Source organism: Vipera berus (genome assembly GCF_964194415.1).
Source record: "Vipera berus genome assembly, chromosome: 5".
In the NCBI taxonomy this organism is placed as follows: Eukaryota; Metazoa; Chordata; class Lepidosauria; order Squamata; family Viperidae; genus Vipera; species Vipera berus.
In genome coordinates this window covers 86,176,026-86,196,324 of record NC_138207.1, presented here as the reverse complement: position 1 = coordinate 86,196,324, position 20,299 = coordinate 86,176,026, and the positions used below count along the sequence as shown (strand labels likewise).

General features: G+C 40.6%; 1 protein-coding gene across 1 annotated transcript in view; it reads right to left on the bottom strand.

Moving 5' to 3' along the window:
- The window catches only part of LRRC20 (leucine rich repeat containing 20), a 94,039-nt gene that overhangs the window by 24,724 nt on the left and 49,016 nt on the right, over positions 1–20,299 (bottom strand). Inside the window, exon 4 of the mRNA XM_081329319.1 lies at positions 10,922–11,089. Coding sequence (XP_081185445.1) covers positions 10,922–11,089 — 168 coding nt within the window. The remainder of the gene's footprint in view (positions 1–10,921; positions 11,090–20,299) is intronic.

The window sequence follows — 20,299 nt, the reverse complement described above, 5'->3', positions numbered from 1 at the left end:
CAATTGAACTATGCTGGATCATAGGGCTGGAAAACAACTCTGCTATGATCATATTGGGCAGGGGTCTTCAAACCTGGCCCTTTTATGACTTGTGGACTTCAACTCCCAGAATTCCACAGCCAGGCACGCTGGCTGTGGAATTCTGGGAGTTGAAGTCCACAAGTCATAAAAGGGCCAGGTTTGAAGACCCATGACATTGGGTAATTGCTGGTCATATTAAGCAGTACTGCAACAAAAGCCAATGATATTCTCAAGCTAACTGTAGTTGCAAAAATCCAGAAAGTGGGGGCAAAAGAAAAGATACAGAAAAGACCGGTCTTATTTTGGGGGAAACATGGTAGTATAGCTGTATTACTTTTATCCTTCTCATCTGTTCCACTACCTTCTCTTATTAGTATAATTATTATGAGTATTATTACTTTAATATTATGATTATTATTACTTTATTTTGCATGGGAGAAATTCCTTGTGTGTCCAATCATATTTGGCCAATAAAGAATATTCTATGCTATACTAGGCCACGCCACGTCATTCCATTCCATTCCATGAGAAGCTAAAAAGAAAGCTCTGAGTTTCTTATCTGCCTTCTACTTTTCAAAAAAACTGGGTAAGTTGAGGAAAAAATACAAGATTTCTAAGTTTAAAATCATATATAAGATGGTTACTATGTGAAAGAAATTGGTCATGAATAATAACATGAATGAAGAAATGGACATGAGAAAGTTAGGGATGCTTGTCCCATTTTTTTGTAAACCAGAATATACCAATTAAAAAATCAAGAGAAACAGAATTTCTGGAAACGAAAATATTTCTGATTCACAAAATAGCATTGTAGGGAGTCAGCACCCCCCCCCAACCTCCCAGAGTATGAAATATTTTGGGGAATATTAAAAAAGCAGGACAGAATATTTCCCCTGAAGGAGAAATGGAGAGAAAAAAATCTTCGGCAGAAATAGCCCCAGTCTCTCTTTTCTCAGGCAGAAACCTGAGGAGGCCACTCTTCAAAAATGCAGATTTGGTAATTCATTCAGAAAGACTAGGACCCAGTAAACATCTGATGGGATTAAGAATTTACTTTCGCCCACCCAGCTCCAAGGACAGGACATGCTTGTGGTGATGGTAGAAATGGGGTCATAAGAAAAGCAAAATTATTTGTAGTGAATGTCAAATAGAGTGCATGGTAAGGTATGGACTAGGAGTACATTTCCTGAATTTGACTGGGAAAATGGAAATCTATAATTATATATATCTCCAGATTCTATACCTCAAATAAAAATACACAATCATCTAGTATTTCCCCCGTTGAGATTAAATCTTCTATTTTGTAACCATGAATACCAGGAGTCCCAACTTTTATTGAAAAGTGATTCACTTTTCCCTTTGAGAATATATGTCATTCGATCTGACTCTGCGCATAGTAATACTTTCTCTATTACTTGATAGTCCGTTGGGATTTCCATCGTCTTCCAATATTGCGCATAAATCATACGCGCCGCTGTTGTAATATGTATTACTAAATACCAAACATTTTTTGGTACTTCTTGTGGCTTCATCCCCAAGAGGAAAATAGCTGGGTCCAATTGAAGATCATATCCTGTTATTTGAAATAACCAATTTTTTATATTGGTCCAGTAACGCCTAACCTTTGGACAAGTCCACCATTGATGGTAGAAAGTGCCCCTGGCAGAATCACATTTCCAACATTTGTCATTTGCATTGGGAAACATTTTTGAAATTCGTGCGGGAGCTAAGTACCATCTATACAACATTTTGTACATATTTTCTTTAAATGCTGTTGCTAACGTTAATTTTATATTTTTCTTCCAAATCTGTTCCCACTCTTCTAATTCTATAGTGCGACCAATATTTCTCCCCCAGGCATTCATTACGTCATTTATTGTTCCCCCTTCCATCCCATGGAACAAAAGTAGATTATAGGTCTTAGATAAAAATTTAGCATCACTTCCCCATAAAATCTTGTCTAATTTTTGTGGGATTATATTTATTCCAAATTCCTGCTTATCCCTATTAAACCTTGAGCTCATTTGAGAATACGACCACCAATCCAACTCTATACCCCCAGAATGTAACTCCTCCCTGGATTTAAGATTGCCTCTCAGATCTATGAGATCTTTATACCTATAGTTTCTGTCTGGATTATGTAACGTTGAGTAAGTTACAGCTTCCAAAGGAGTAAACCAGCCAGGTATCTTTGTATAGATCCACCCTCTCACCGTACGCCAAGAGTTTATCAATGCATCCCTAATATAATGATTAGAGAAAACTTTATATTGACTATCCTTCCTTGGCCAGAGATAGGCATGCCATCCCTGTGTTAAGTTATATCATTCAAAAGTTAACACCCTCCTTCTAGATAACACAACCCAGTCCCTAATCCAAGCCAAGGCAGAGGCATGGTAATACAGCTCCCAATGTGGGAGCCCCAGTCCTCCCCTTGTTTTGTGCTCCTGCAGCGTTCTTCTTTTAATACGCGGCTTTCGGTTATTCCATATGAATCTACCAACCATCTGTTCTAGTTTTTTTAAAAATTTCTTATCTAGTTTTGCAGGAGCAGTTTGGAATAGGTATAACCACTTTGGCAAAATATGAGTCTTAATCACTGCGATTCGTCCTAGGATTGAGAGTTGAATGTTTTTCCAGCTGTCTAATTTCTTCTCCATCTCAGTCATCAATTTTTGATAATTTAATTCCTTTATAGATGGACACCTTGAAGATAGCCAAATACCTAAATATTTAACTTTTTTAACTATTTGGATCCCCATCACCTCTTGTAATTGTACCTTGGATTCAGTTCCAATATTCTTTACCAAAAATTTAGTTTTATCTCGATTAATCTTTAAACCTGCTACTTCTCCAAAGGCACTAATTTCCTCCAATAATTTAGGGCCTGATTCCAACGGGTCTTCCAAAATAAAAACTAAGTCGTCAGCAAAAGCTTGAAGCTTATATTGCTGATCATTTATTTTTAATCCTTTAATATTATTATTTTGCCTAATTATGATCAATAGTGGTTCTAAAGTCAAAATAAACAGTAGAGGTGAAAGGGGGCATCCCTGTCTCGTACCTTTTTGTATATCAATTTTCCCAGTCATTTCACCATTGAATAATACTCGGGCAGATTGCGTAGTGTAAATTGTTTGTATAGCTCTTACAAAATTTGGTCCAAATCCCATTTTAATCATCTGACATATTAAAAATTCCCAACTAACCATGTCAAATGCTTTCTGAGCATCAAGAAACATCATTGCCAACTGTTTGCTAGGGTGCATCTCATAATATTCCAACGTATTCATTACTATTCTCAAATTATCTCTTATTTGCCGATTTGGAAGAAAACCATTCTGATCTGGATGTATAAATTCTCTTAAGAAAACTTTAAGCCTGCCCGCCAGAATTGAGGAAAAAAATTTATAATCTGCATTCAATAGCGAAATGGGTCTATAATTTTTAACCAAGGTATGATCTGAATCTTCCTTTGGGATCAAAGATATATAAGTACGAGAAAAAGAAATTAGGGGTAGTATTACACTCCCTGGTCCTGTCTAAAGTTGTTGTTCTTGTTTTTTTGGTGTCTAGGATGTCTTGGTGTTTTTCTATTTGATGCACCTTTTAGTACTTTGTAATAATGTTCTTGTTTTTTTATTTAAAATTTGTTTAATAAAATTTTTAAAAGACTGGGAAAATGGGAGTTTTGCAAGACATATGCAAGACATATGCCTGGTGCGTCAGTTGCGGCCCTATCTGGACCGGGATGCCCTGTGTACGGTCACTCATGCGCTCGTGACCTCTCGTCTGGACTACTGCAATGCTCTTTACATGGGGCTTCCCTTGAAGACCACTCGGAGGCTCCAACTGGTACAGAATGCGGCCGCGAGAGTTGTCTTGGGAGTTTCCCGGTACTCCCATGTTACACCTTTGCTCCGTGAGCTGCATTGGTTACCAGTTGTCTTCCGGGTGAGGTTCAAGGTCTTGGTGATGGTTTTTAAGTCCTTACATGGCATGGGTCCGGAATACCTCGGGGACCACCTGCTGCCGGCGTCGACTTCCCTCCGCCCTGTGCGTTCCCACAGAAAGGGCCTCCTCAGGGTGCCTCCGGTCAGAGAATGCCGGCTGGTGGCCCCCAGGGGGAGGGCCTTCTCTGTGGGCGCCCCAGCTTTATGGAACCAACTGCCGGTTGAGCTCCGGACGGCACCGGATCTTCGCTCCTTCCGGCGCGGGCTAAAGACCCATTTATTCGAACAAGCTGGCCTGGCCTGATGGGGGAACGTTAGGGTTTTAATGGGTTTTATATTGTGATTGTTTTAATTGGGCAATTATTTAATCCTTTTTTTAACTTTTGTATTTCTATTTATATGCCCTGTTCACCGCCCTGAGTCCTCCGGGAGAAGGGCGGTATATAAATTTAATAAATAATAATAATAATAATATGCAAATATTGACTTACGACCACAAATAAGCCCAACATTTCTGTCGCTAAGTGAGATGTTTTACAACCTTTCTTACCACAGTTGTTAAATGAATCACTGCAGTTGTTAAGTTAGTAACCCAATCTGGCTTCCCCACTGACTTTGCTTGTCAGAAGGCTGCAGAAGGTGATCATGTGACCCTGGGGCATTGCAACCATCATAAATGTGAGCCAGTTGCCAAGCATCTGAATTTTGGCGCAATAGTTGTGTGAAAAATGGTTATAAGTCGCTTCTTTTAGTGCCGTTGTTCACTCAACAAACTGTTGTAAGTTGAGAACTACCTGTACTGTAAGCAAGCAGATGAATTTATCTACCTCGGCAAAATATTTTTTTAAAGATGGGCAAACAGATGGAAAAATTGTGAGGTGTGTAAATTCTGATAAGAAGGTAACAGACCATATGTGGTTTACTGCAAGAAATGCAAGTTTGTCAAACTAAACAAAAATAGCTGCCTGTCAGAATACCCTTTCACCCACTTCATTATATTGGCAAAGACGTGAAGGCGAGACATACTTTGCTTTCCCCCTCCCCCCCCCAAAAAAGCTGTGTTTTTTATGTACTTTCTTGCTGTGGAAGCAGGACACCGAACGAAAGATAATGGATGCTTTTGAATTATGCAAGCAGGAACTCAGATACTTTGGACACCTGATGTGAAGGGATGATGGACTCGAAAAATGAATACATTTGCCAAGATAAAGGGAACTGGAAGCTATCTTAACAAGGCAACTGACAGCATCAAAGAGATTACTGGAATATCCTGGGAAGAAATTATTTATTGCTAAAGATGAGGGTGGGCTTTAATCCATCAGTCACTACGGAGCCTAACTCAGTAGCAGATAATAAATAACTATTAAGTATTTATTTCTGTTGAAAATCTCCAACTCCCATACATCTAAACAAATTATTTAAAACATTCATATATGTGTGTGTGTGTGTGTGTGTGTGTGTGTGTGTGTGTAAATTTTTTTGGCTTGCTAACAAAGAATAAAGGGAGACTTGTTAGCAAGCCAAAAAAATTTACACAAATATGAGCTGCCACTGCTGTGGCTACTGCCTGTAGATGGCCTTGGGCTAGGCTGAAACAGGAAATAAGATTTGTCCCGTGTCTGTGACTAAGCAAGTGTATTCTGAATGCTTAACAAACATTTAAAACATACATATATATATGTTATATATATATATATATATATAGTCTCCCTTTAATTCTTTGTTAGCAATCTAAAAAATTTACACAAATATGAGCTGTCACTGTTGTGACTACTGCCTGTTGATGGCCTTCGGTTAGGCTGAAAGAGGAAATAAAGATTTGTCCCATGTTTGGGGCCTAGCAAGGTAATCTAAATAGTTAACAAGCATTTAACACATATCTCCCTTGCTTCTCAGCTAACAAAGTGAGATAGAGCTTGTGGCCTAGAGGTAAAAACAACTGCCTAATGTGCAATCAGCCCAGGTTCGAATCTCAGAAGGGTATGGCTGACTGATGAAAACAAATAAGTTTGAAATGCATATCAGACTCCCTTTAATTCTTTGTTAGCAATCTAAAAAATTTACACAAATATGAGCTGTCACTGTTGTGACTACTGCCTGTCGATTGATGGCCTTCGGTTAGGCTGAAACAGGAAATAAAGATTTGTCCCATGTTTGGGGCCTAGCAAGGTAATCTAAATAGTTAACAAGCATTTAACACATATCTCCCTTGCTTCTCAGCTAACAAAGTGAGATAGAGCTTGTGGCCTAGAGGTAAAAACAACTGCCTAATGTGCAATCAGCCCAGGTTCGAATCTCAGAAGGGTATAGCTGACTGATGAAAACAAGTAAGTTTGAAATGCATATCAGTCTCCCTTTAATTCTTTGTTAGTAATCTAAAATATTTACACAAATTTGTGTAAATTACTAACAAAGAATTAAGGGAGACTGAAATGCACTTCAAACAGTCTCCTGTCCGGTGTGACTACTGCCTGTTCGATGGCCTTCAAGATAGGCTGAAAACAGGAAATAAAGATTTGCCCCATGTTTGGGGCCTAGCAAGGTAATCTAAATAGTTAAAGTATTTGACACACACACACACACACACACACACATATATATATATATTGTGAAAAGGTGCAGTATTCTAGGCTCAAAGTGTCCCACTCTAATCAGCTAATTAAGCCATAACACCTGCAAAGGGTTCCTGAGCCTTTAAAGGGTCTCTCAGTCTGGTTCAGTAGGAATCACAATCATGGGGAAGACTGCTAACCTGACAGTTGTGCAGAAAACCATCATTGACACCCTCCATAAGGAGGGAAAGCCTCAAAAGGTAATTGCAAAAGAAGTTGGATGTTCCCAAAGTGCTGTATCAAAGCACATTAATAGAAAGTTATGTGGAAGGGAAAAGTGTGGAAGAAAAAGGTGCACAAGCAGCAGGGATGACCGCAGCCTGGAGAGGATTGTCAGGAAAAGGCCATTCAAAAGTGTTGGGGACTTTCACAAGGAGTGGACTGAGGCTGGAGTCAGTGCATCAAGAGCCACCACACACAGACGGATCCTGGACATGGGCTTCAAATGTCATATTCCTCTTGTCAAGCCGCTCCTGAACAACAAACAACGTCAGAAGCGTCAAACCTGGCCTAAAGAAATACAGACCTGGTCTGTTGCTCAGTGGTCCAAATTCCTCTTTTCTGATGAGAGCAACTTTTGCATCTCATTTGGAAACCAAGGACCCAGAGTCTTGAGGAAGAATGGAGAGGCACACATTGCAAGATGCTTGAAGTCCAGTGTGAAGTTTCCAGTCTGTGTTGATTTGGGGAGCCATATCATCTGCTGGTGTTGGTCCACTGTGCTTCATTAAGTCCAGGGTCAACGCAGCCGTCTACCAGGAGATTTTGGAGCACTTCATGCTTCCTTCCGCAGACGAGCTTTATGTGGATGCTGACTTCATTTTCCAGCAGGACTTGGCACCTGCCCACACTGCCAAAAGCACCAAAACCTGGTTCAATGACCGTGGGATTACGGTGCTTGATTGGCCAGCAAACTCGCCTGACCTGAACCCCATAGAGAATCTATGGGGCATTGCCAAGAGAAAGATGAGAGACATGAGAACTCTCTCAATTTGCCAACCTTCGGCATTCTTCTTACTGGTTCCTGTGTTTTCCGGATCCTGCTTCAGGCTCAGGGAATGAGTCCACCGAGCACGAGGTTGCTAGTGTAGCTTGCTAGCCGACCTTGGGGGGGGGGGGGGAAATGCCTCTTCCCTCTGGTGTGTGCTGCCTTTCCCTCGAATACTTCAACTCTTTAGTTGGTGAAGCAGGATCCCACCCTCGTCACCACTGTTAAATAGCGATTTCTTTGTTGCAGGAATGAAGACGCGGAATAAGAGTACAGGATAACTCATTGTTTATTTTGTGCTTGAACTGTACTGGGAAAATGCCTGCAACAAGCCACAATATATAGTCTAGCCCCTAGGCGGCAGCCAATAGGTTTGAATCAACCATTGCTGCCTGGAGATAGCCAATTGCAGCACAGGAGACTTAAAGTCTGGGTTGCTGGAGAGCCGTTAGCTGCTCTAGCAACCCACGTGATGTTAAACAAGAGCCCAGTACATAACACTTAACCCACTACTTTGATTCTGGAGACAAATAAGGTTCCAATGCAGAATGTATTCTGGGCATCATCTTAATACAGGTTTAATACTGAAAGCTTTTTTCTGAGGTGCAAAGTAAAAGCAACATTTGGGGCTGCAAGAGGAATGCGTATATGTTTCATTATTAAATGAATGTAGAGTTGTTGAAAGGCAGGCAGCCTATAAGTGGTATAAATAATAAATTAATAAATTTGAGATTGTTAAGTCCTTAGGCAGCTATCTTTAGAACCTTTTTGTAAAGCACATGCACATTCAAGTGACCACAAAAATAATATATACTACAAACATACTACATACAAATAACTATTAGGTTGGATCCTGAATTATAGTTAAAGTAGAAATTGAGTCATGTTGATTTCAATAGAAATGCTCTAAAATGATTTGTCTGGCAACTTTGACCTAAAAATACCTATAAATTTTCCACAGATCTGCAATATTCCTACAAAATTCCTATAAAAATACCGTACTTAAAAAGTTAGGTACTGCCTCTTAAAAATAGTTTTTACTGATTCAAATGAATATGAGTATTCTGACCTTCAAATATTGAATCAAACTCACCAGTGCACAGTAGTCTTGATTACATGCTGTTTATTTGGACTCTGATAAATTTGCCATCTTAAAAAAGGTAATTTCAGTGAAAATAATTGCTGAGACCAATATCAGCACAGCAGGTTACCAGCAACTTAGCAGTTAACCAGAAAGCCTGTGATCCATTGGGTCATTGTTTCAGAGATATTTCCTTACCTAAACAGAGAAACAGAATGAACCCAGATGGGCAAAATAAACTAGTGGGAAAGGAGGCACTTCTGATTTCCTGCTGGCTTCCCCATTGAGTTTCCTTGTAAGAAGCTAGTAGGGAACATCTTCCTCCTCCTGGGCTGACTCAAAGAACTAATCACTACTTTGCTGGGAGGAGAGGGAACAAAAAGAGCTATGGACCATGAGGAAAACTGCATTCCCACTCCTCATCCCAGCATCTTCCCAAGAGCCCTCTCCTTCCAGGAAGGACAAAAGCTTATTCATCAACTGCTGGCTCCCTCCAGCCAGACCTATCATGCCAGCAGGCATCTGAGTAGATCCCTCATCTTTCTTTCAGAGCTTACTGTTGTTGTTTGAAATTTCAGCTTTGGTTCCAAAGCAACCAATTGCTACTTATCCATCAGACCTTACCACCAGCCACTTGGGGCAACAATGATAGCAGCAATGACTTTCTGTCTTCCTGCAGGCTTCCCCATTTACCTGTGGGAAGCTGGTAAATATCATTGGAAATCACTCCTCCTCTTTCTTGACTAACCCACAAAACTGCCTGTCACTTTGCTGTGGGGAAGGGAAACAAAGGGAGCTGCTGACTACAAGGAAAGCTGCATCCCTGTTTTCCACCCTGGTGTGTCTAGCACCCTCAGCCAGCTCCATTTTGCCAGCAGGCTTCCAAGTCATCCATTCATCCTTCCCTTGCTGCCCACCATCATTAAAGAGTTTTCAAATTTCAGTCTCAGTTCCAAAGCAGCCAATTGCTGCTCACCTGTCAGGACTTGGCCCAGACAATTGCCTGTGGGGACCAGAGGAGGAAAGAAAAGAGGCAGGGATAGACCCCTCCCATCTTTCCTTGTACCAAATAACCTACAGATTTCTGGGAAGTCCACAACCTAAGATTTCTGGGAAGGCTTGATGGTGCTGACAAGTTTCAATCTCATTGGACTAATGGGCCCCAGATTTTGTTTTGTTTTAAGTTGGCCCATTTGAAGTTTATTGATTAAAAACAATTGCCCCGTGATGCACTGTTTTTCCCAAATGAAGGTTACAAAAAGGCAAACACTGAGAGTTTTAATAAGTAGACCTGAATTAGGAGAAGATAACTACACTTAACTTGGTCATCTTCAGATAAAGTAGTTAAAATATTTCAAGAGAACATGATCAGAGTGAATACTAATATACATTTTATAATTATGATCATTTCTAGCTTTCAACTTTTATTATGGGCAATCTCTCAAAAATAACATATTCTAACAAAATTCAGTAATATTTCTCAGAAGTTGCCCTGGAAAAAAAGAAAAAGCAAATTTGAAGCCCAAACTATTTTAAACATCAAATGTGTAAATATTTCATATCAATACCCAATATCTTTTTCCTTTTTTTGAGTAACTTCCTGCAGCTTTTTAATCTTTCATCCAGTATTTAATATTTCATTCTCCCTCCTTCTTCAGGTGCAGATTCCATCACAACAACATCCTGTAATAACCCATACAGACACAATACTATATGGAGTTGAACTTGGATTATGCCCCAATTTAATACTGTTTGGACTTAATCAACATTCCTCAGGACAATCTTTAAGTCCGATCTATATAACAACTCCAAACACAAAAGTCCAAGAAGGCATAAAAACCCGCCACTCCCAGCTAAATGTGGTGAGCTTTCCCACAGCCACATTTCTGTCTGGCTCTGCTCTTCAATAAACTACAACTTTCTTTCTAAAGCAGTCTCCATTTTGTTTATTCCCAGCTTGGACTGGACCCTGATGAAGATTTTTCTTTCAACAGTATAGTTTCCACCCTCTGTCAAGATCAGCCAGGTGAGGCACAGCAAGGGAGATTGTTCTTTTAAATAGCTTGGGAGAAATGTTACGTGTGAAAACCATAACGTTCACATGACTTCTAGAATCTGCCTGCAAAGAAAAAACTGCAAAGAAAAAACTGCAATACCTGCCTGCAAAGAAAAAACTGCAGATGTTACAACAATGTTAAACCTTGAGGGCAAAAATTTATCTGTTTGAAAAAAGAGACATTTGAATGCAAAAGCACTTTTTTTTTACCTGTAATCTCATTCTCTTCAAGATTAATCACTTCAAGAGCCTGCAAAGAAGTCAGCTGGTCAGGAAAAGTGTGAAATTTGTTCCTAGACAGGTTGATAATTCTCAGATGTAACAGGGTTCGGACCTCTTCTGGCAAGTGATGAATATAATTCCCTTCCAGATTAAGTTCTGCAATTAGACAAGATGGACAATCAATAAAAATGCAAATTGATTCTTACAATTATTCCTAATTTTTTTTACTTTATATACCTATTTTTAATTATAGTGGAAGAAAGAAAATACAGGAAAATAAATATCTGCATATGTTTTTGGTTCATTTTATGTAGTCTTGGGATGTGTGGAGAACAGATGTCATTTTAGGTCATATTTTTGCAGAAATATTGAAAATTCAAAAGGTGTCACAAACACAAGCACCATTATAGAAGGCTTGATTTAAAAATGCTTAAAAGACAACCTAGTCCCAAAACCTCTTATAGTAAACTCTTGGAAGATAACACATTCTCTTCTAATATTATGTCTAATCAGAAATCATTGCAATGTAGGTCATTTTACACAATAAATACATTGTGTCATGGTTCCGACTAATGAAACACTTCAAAGAACATTCAGGTATTGTTTATCCTAAAATGTCTTTAGTAATGAAAGCAAAGTGTCGGCACAGCATGGTGGAATGCCAAAATCTGAATTCCCCTCCCTTCAGCACCTAATATTTGGGACAACTCCCCCCTCCAATTAGCAGTCATAAATCACATTCTCCAATCAGTTTGAAGGGCAAAGCTTCCCTTCTGTTCTGTAACACCATTTCTTATCTTATTAAAAACAACTGGGAGAAACATTCTCCCTCCTCCCCCCAGCTTCATCTAATTCTAAGAGCAAAACAATTTAAAGGAAAAGGCTGCCTCTTATATTGTCAAAGCAAAAACATCCAATGTTAGCAGCATTGACATCTGCCCCCCCCCCTTACAAAAAGGATAGATCCTGTAATGTAAACAAAAGCATATGTCAGGGATTATCTCTTGGTTTGTTGGGTTTTTTTTCATGAAACCTTTTGATGAGTCAGTCAGCCTTCACATTGCTAGATTTCACCCAAGTAGCTTCAGACAGTGAGTACCCCTTTCACTGTACTAGGTACTGCAATTTTCCTTTAAAAATTCTAGAGTCAAGAATACATTTCACTTCATAGTGTGTCTGACCCACTACTACGAGGGACCCGGGTGCCTCCTTAGGGGGAGGTCTTAAGATGGAGTCCCAAAAAGTTTTCAGCAGGCTGCAATGGAAGACAGGGTGAACTCTCCCTAAAAGCCTAGGGAGTTTTAATTCTACTGTGACGGGGTTGATGATCCTTACAATGGGGAAAGGCCCCAAGAATTTCAGTCCTAATATCTTTATTTTTATTTTATTTTATTTTATTTTATTTTATTATTTTAATCCCATTTATATCCCACCCTTCTCCGAAGACTCAGGGCGGCTTACAATCTAAAGCACAATGTGCTTAGCAATAGCCTTCATTCTATGTATATGCCTGCTTATTAGGGCTTCCCCCCCCAAGCGGCATTATTACAAAGTCAGCTTATTGCCCCCAACAATCTGGGTCCTCATTTTACCTACCTTGGAAGGATGGAAGGCTGAGTCAACCTTGAGCCTGTTGGGATGCGAACCTGCATCTTGCTGGGTAATTTGAGGCATAAATATTTAGTTGACAGATAAACCTTTTCCCCAACTTGGAATGTTCTTTGGGGAGCCCTCTTTTTATCAGCCTGCTTTTTGTAGGTCTCGGAAGACTTTTTTAACACTGTTTTCGTGTTTCTCCAAACCTCTTCCCACCCCCTCACCCATTGATCAAATGTCTGGGAAGCGGAGGGCACCTGAGGGTATTCAGGTATCGGGCTGAACTCTTTTCCTGTGGCTACTCTGAAAGGCGTGCAGCCGCTGCTGCTCAACAGAATTATTGTAAGCCACCTTGGCAAAAGGGAAGAGGTCAGTCCAGTTTGTCTGTTAGTAGGAAACATAGCATCTGAGATACTGCTCCACCATTTTGTTAACGGATTCTGCAGCCCCATAGGTAGGCGGATAAAAAGCAGATGATAAGCCTTGAGATGATCCAATTAAGAAAACTCCTCCAAAGTTTTGCTGTGAACTGCACTCCTTTATCCAAAATTATTTGCTTAGGGGTGCCATGCAGTCGGTAGATATTTTTCAGGAACAACTTAGTCAGTTGTTGGGCAGATGGGTGTCCTTTGCATGTGATAAAATGAGCCTGCTTCGAGAACAGGTCTATCACAGTCCAGATGATAGTATTTCCTCTACTTTCGGGTAAGTCTACTATAAAGTTCATAGCTATTTCTTCCCATAGTTGAGAAGGGTCTGCCACCGGCTGCAGTAACCCAGGGGTTTTCCCTGGAATTCTTTGCCAGCTTCTCTCAAGCCTAGAGACAGTGGCTGGAGCTCAGGATTCCAGATAGTTTGAAAAGAAAGTAGATCTTGGCATGATGTCATGGTTCTGACTAATGAAACACTTCAAAGAACCTTCAGGCATTGTTTATCCTAAAAAATCTTAATGAAAGCAAAGCATCAGCACAGCATGGTGGAATGCCAAAATCTGAATTCCCCTCCCTTCAGCACCTAATATTTGGCACAATTCCCTCCTCCAATTAGCAGTCATAAATCACATTCTCCAATCAGTTTGAAGGGCAAAGCTTCCCTTCCTTCTGTAGCACCATTTCTTATCTTATTAAAAACAACCGGGGAAAACATTCTCCCTCCTCCCCCCAGCTTCATCTAATTCTAAGAGCAAAACAATTTAAAGGAAAAGGCTGCCTCTTATAATGTCAAAGCAAAAACATCCAAAGTTTGCAGCGTTGACACACTGCCTATAATACAATGCTTTTTAAAAGCATTTATAATCAGCCATTACTTTGATGAATGGAATGTATTCTTGTATACTATTATCTGCCAACCATTTCAGTACAGTGCAATTGATGTAATAAACTAATGGGAGTTTCTTCATATCTGCATATTTGGGAAACTGCATATTTTTAGATAACAGATAGCGTCTGCCTTTTAGGATCAACCACCAACAGTAAAGGATCAAGGAGTCATAAAATATAAAATATGCTGGAGACTAGCACTTGGTAGAGCAGTCATAAAGGGCTTGAAAAGGTATTCAGATGCCTACAAAGATCAGAGCATTTCAAGTAAATTCCTTATGACACTCTGTTGAAGTCAGAATGGGACTTTGAAGAAGCAGAGTAGGAACAGCATGAATGTTTTTGAACTTTGGTATTGGGAAAGACTTCTGAGAATATCACGAATAGCCATGAAAACAAATCAATATACGGTAACACTGAACAAATCAACTCAGAGTTCTCACTAGATGCACAAATGATCAGGCTCAAATAACTACTTCAGACACATTATGTGAAAACCTAATTCTCTGGAAAAGCCTTTAATGCTGGGAAAGGTGGAAGGAAAGAGAAGAGGAGGACAAGCAGCAGCATAGTAGGTTACCCACAGTAGTGATGGGTACATTATTGGAAGTAAAAGGAACACCAAGTAGGCAGCTTTTGTCATGGTGAAGGTATCATCACCAAGAGTTGGCATTAATTTGATGGTGCATAATCAAAAATAATTCAAATTGGATTGCAGATGTTTTCGTTGTTATGGTCCTTCAAGGATGCCCTGAACTCATGGTGGCTAAGAGAACAAGTCCATGGAATTTTCAACGTTTTTCTAAAATGGCTTGCCAATATCTTTTTCCCTCAGCCAGATTTGGCACCATAAGAACTCTATTTTTTTTACAACCTTTTAATCCTTGTTCAGGGTGGAGTGAGGGCAACTGAATGGAGCTGAGCGTTTACTGGCTGGATGCCCTTCCTGACGCCTATGCGAAGTTCACAGCAGATATTTTCTATTTGTGCCCTGGTAGAGAAACATCTGCCGCTGCCTAGGAATGAACTCTCAAACCTCCTGAGAGGGAGGTGAGTATCTTCATTTCTAGGCCACGGCACCACTCCACCATAAGAACTCATAATTTCCCCTATATCAGTCCAGTACCTTTAACCACGACACCTAAATGGTTCCCTGCGTTTCAGATATACTAGCATTTTACTATGTGGATACCATAACCTCTTTGAAAAGCAAGGGATAAAACTGATTTAGATGTAGGCACAAGTAGTATTCTTTATAAAAGGTAAACTTCATAAATATTCATCTACTTTTCTCAGCATTAAAAGCGATATAAAAATATCTTAGAAAAAGAATAAATAGCAAGAACAGTATCAAAATTCTGTAATATGATAAAGCTAAACAGCAACAGTGATCCTTTATTAATACCAGTAGTTCAAAGCTTTGACTTCAATTTTATGTTCATTTTCAACAAGAATCATTTTTTAAAGAAACAAAATATGTATCTCCAGCACTTCTGTCCCCTCTAGAGTGTTCTTTAGATTTAGCACCGGCAGGAGTTTAATTTACCAGCTGGAGTGAACAACAGTACACTTGAAAAGTAGACTCAGGATTATATAGAAAAAATACATTGGAAACATCGTAGGAAGCCTGAAATGCTAACATTTTTATTTTCAGAAAAAATGAATTCCAAATACCCTAAGCGTATGTCCAGAGAAGGACCAATGTCTCTTGTATTTGTCCAAAAGAGATTTACAACCGGTCATTTAGGGACCATTACAATGGACCCTCCCCCAAAAGCTATTTATAATCCATTTTTGAAATTATGACTGCTGTACACAATCATGTGGTGACACATTCACTTGCTGGGCTTTTGGTAATCAGTTTATCTTTATGATTGTTTGCAGCATCCCATGGCCACACGATTGCAATTTGTGACATTTTTTAATCAGTTTTTGGAATAAAAAAACACACACACTGGAGAAAATGGATTCACTTAACAATCGTGCATTCACTTGACAACCACTGCAAAAGATGTCCCCCCCCCAAAAAAAAATCTGGTCTGGTTATTTGATCCCTCGATTTACAACCACAATGACTTAAAACTATAATTCTGGACTCATTTACAATTGTATGTTGAGAACAATGAGAAACAATGGTTGGAAACTGATCAAAGAGAGAAGCAACCTGGAATTAAGGAGAAACTTTCTGACAGTGAGGACAATCAACCAGTGGAACAGGTTGCCTTCAGAAATCGTAGGCACTCCATCACTGGAGATTTTTTAAGAAAAGACTAGGCATTCACCTGTCTGAGACGGTACAGGTCCTCCTGCTTGAGCAGGAGGCTGGACTAGAAGATCTCCAAGGTCCCTTCCAGCTCTATGCTAACTACCTGTATTGGAAAGTCTCTGAAAGTCAACAGTCTGCCTACTGGCAGACCATAGGAAAGAGGTCCAAGCAAGCCCACTTCTATTATCCATGTTGGCCACAACACTGAAGCAGACAGATAATAGAAAGATAAAAGAGGAAAATGTAATCACTGAGTGCCATTTCCTCCAGAACACTGATATTTATTTGCATTCCACTGACTTTCTGTTGACCATCTTGTTGTGATTCAGGGTCAGCCTGTGGGTTCGGCAGTTGGGTCGGACGACTCAGAGGAGGAGGAGGAGGGGGGTGTTGAAGAGCTTGCTGAGGGGGTTGGACAGCTTGATGAGAGCCCTCAGCCAGGCCCCTCTCACCTGGTCACGACGCAGACCCAGCTGTGTGAGCCTGACAGCGTGGATGAAGATGACCCACAGCTGGCCCTGTTCAAGGACGCCCGACGCAGGAGGCAGTCAATCAGGAGTAAACAGAGGAAGGCAATGGGGCTCCTCGGAAGGAGGCAGAGAGAAGCCACGCCCTGAACTGTATTTAAGGGGGAATGCGTGGGAGGGCTGGTTTGCTGAAGGCAACCGCTTGAAAAGCTCCTGTTTCTTGGTTTGTGTCTTGTTCTATTTGTTTTTGTAGCAATAAATTTGGCAGGCGTAATTCCAGCCTCTTGCCTTCTTGTAAAAGGGGTTGTCCCTGCCTTTTCTGCAGGGCCGGTAGCAGGCTGGTACAGAACACATCTCCCCTCCAGGGTCGCAATACCGGGTGTTAGGTTAAACATTCTACACGATTATATCAAAAGCCATCATACCATTTCTCTAGACTTCCATGTACCTATTATCATGTGGAATGCTCTACACCAGGGGTAGGCAAACCTGGCTCTTTTATGGCTCGTGGACTTCAACTCCCAGAATTCGGTATCCGGTAGGAGATATAGGAGTATAGCCAGCCGTACCAACAGGCTGAAAAATAGCTTTTATCCGTGGGCTGTTAGGCTTTTAAATGGGATATAATCTCTGTGAACTTATGCAGAATTGACTTGGGAGGCCGGTGTGTGGTGTAGTTGGTTCACATGGTGTGGTAGGATGGAGGGTTTGTTGTCTCTGTGTGTTGGGGGGAGAGAGCACGGGGGGAGGCTCAGCTAATCTCAATGTACACATGTTGTACTTTGACAATAAAGGTTTATTATTTATTATATTTCAAGCTTTTGGGCTATGCATGTATAGGTAATCCTTAACCTACAATGGCAGTTAGGACAGGGATTGTCATCTCTAAGTGAGGCAGATATAAAGTGTGACCACTTTGTTTAGCAACAGCAATCCAGGCAGTCCTGATGGCTGGTGTTTTGTGAGTGCCCCAGTTGTTAGGCAACTTCCTGCCGGCTTCCCATAATCAAATTGATTGAGATGGAAGTTGCAAGCTCCAGGCCCTGCAGGGTGGGGGGATGAAGCAGGTGGAGGTGTGGAGGTGTGTGGCAGAGTGCACAAAAGCCTTGAATTTCTGAAGCCGTCTCATTCTGGAGCTGAAATCCTCTATGGCTGAAAATTCTCCTTGTATTTTGGCATGGGGCTTTCTTAGCCCACAGAGATGAGAGGAAGTCCTTTTGGCAGATGGCAATGACATGTGACTGTTCCCTACTGGCTTCCCCACTGACTTTCTGGGGAAGCCAGCAGGAAAGAGTGCAAATGGTAATCACATGATCCCGGGGCGCTTGGCAACCAGGTGGAAATGCAAATGGAAAGCCCAGATTACAATGATGTGACAATGAGTGCACTGCAATGGCTGTACTTTCAGGGACTAGTCATAAGTCCCTTTGTACAGCACTGTTGTAATTTTGAACAGTTGCTGAACAAATGGTTGTAAATCGAAGACTACCTGTGCCAATACTCATGGACAGAGACATTTGTGCCCTTACTTTTACTGTGATATAGCATATTTTAAACAAGGTTGATTCTGTTCACTAGAACTATGGTGCTGTTGTACATTTGGTGGGTCTTACCACCACAATTGCAGCTGCATTTTTTAAAAGAAAATTTTATTGGTTTTCTATTTTTACATTTAAATATTTGAAAAGCAATGTGGTGGCTGAGTTGGTCAATAATTCAATAACATACAAATATATTTAGTACAGATCTCAAACTGTTATATTAAGTGTTTCCTCTCTTTTCCCCTTGGTATTTACTGTCTCATATTTAAATTAATACAATTCTTATATCAATTAAATAAAAAATAACTTCATATGCGGACGGCATGCATATGAATTTTCTCCAGTTCTTTGATGAGTCATCATTCAGGATTTACATCCATAAACAAGAGAAGAAATAACCATAGCTCTGTAGTCTTTCAGCTTTGTGGAGACGTGGACGTTGTGTTGACTGAACACCATGGTATGCAAAAGCCCCAAAGCCTGGCTGGCCATGCTGATCCTGGAGTCAATTTTTGTCCAAAGAACCATCACTAGAGATGATGCTTCGCAAGTATTTGAAGCTGTTAACATTTGTCATCTAGGTTCATCAACAGTTATTTTTGGTTCTCAAAGCTTGGTATTTGACATGGGTTGGTAAAGTACTAAAGTTTTGTTCAGGCTGATAGGTTGAAGAACATAGCAGCATCTGAGGATTTGTTCAGTATCAGGAGTCTGCAGTTATCAGCAAGAGCTTTCTTGAATGATTGCATGATCTAGTGCTTTGATCCAACCCTTTCATGTATTACATTTAATAGAATACATTTACTCCTATGTTCCACTTTGGTAAAATTGCAAGCCTGCAGCAATTTTGGGAACAGTGAATTTTTGGTACAGCCCTTGGGCTCACATTTAAGTTTATGTATGAAATTCCAGGATATAAATTGGGTCCCATCCTCTGGCACCAAGTCATTGCCATGTGCTACCTCAATTTCACCTTTAGAACAGAGGGTAACACCATCTCTCTTGAATGGGAGCAGAGAATGATATGGGAGTGAAATTTAAGAGAGATGAAGTGTAATTTTACTTAAGGACCACCACTCATAATTTCTGTCCCTTTTGTTGCAATACATAAAGCACTGAATGTTGGTGAGATCGTCTGTCTAAAATGGCAGATGAAGCATTTAAAAAGTGAGATTAACTTGCCCAAACAAGTCTTTATATTAGGAGATAATGTCAAATCTCTGGTCTGTGTGGTGGTGTAGAGCAGGGGTAAGCAACCTTGGCTCTTTTATGGCTCGTCGACTTCAACTCCCAGAATTCCTGAGCCAGCAGGGTGTGAGTCATCCCTGAGAATCTTCCTCACTCTTCCAAGGCAACGAGCCCTGGCGATGTCATCCAGTGGTGTCAGGGAACAGCCCACAATGTCTTGTGCTGTGCTCACTACCCTCTGTAATGCTTTTCTGTCCGCGGCTGTCAGACCAGCATACCAAACCACAATACCATACGAGAGGACGCTCTCTATAGTAGACCGGTAAAAGAGGGTCATTAGCCGTTGTTCTACCCTGTTCTTCTGCAAGACCCTAAGAAAGTGAAGCCTCTGTTGGGCCTTTCTAGCCACCTGGGTTGTGTTAACTTTCCAGGTCAGATCTTCACAGAGGTAGACTCCCAGAAATTTAAAGGAGGAAACTCTCTCCACACAGTCCTCCCCGATGTAAAGTGGGGCAGGTTCCTCCTTTTTTCTCCGGAAGTCTAACACCATCTCTTTCGTCTTGCCAATGTTTAGGTGCAAGTTGTTGTTACTACACCATATGGATAGTTTTTGTACCTCCGCCCTATATGCTGTCTCATCCCCACCTGTAATAAGACCCACCACAGTTGTATCATCTGCGAACTTGATTATCGCAGTGGATGGGTCAGATGATACACAATCATAAGTGTATAAAGAGTACAGGTAGGGGCTAAGCACACAGCCCTGTGGCGTGCCGGTGCAAAGCTTCAGGGGGGTGGACAAAGCAGACCCGACCAATATGAAGTTGGTGGACACTAAGCTATTAAACTAAGCTTTTTTGTAATTCCTGCAACAATTTTATCAAACTAATGCCTTTTAGGTATGTTCCCATCATTCCTAGCAGGGCCTCCAAAACCTATTTAGGCTTGGAATGATGGTAGATGGATTGAGTTAAAAGTAGAGTATTCGG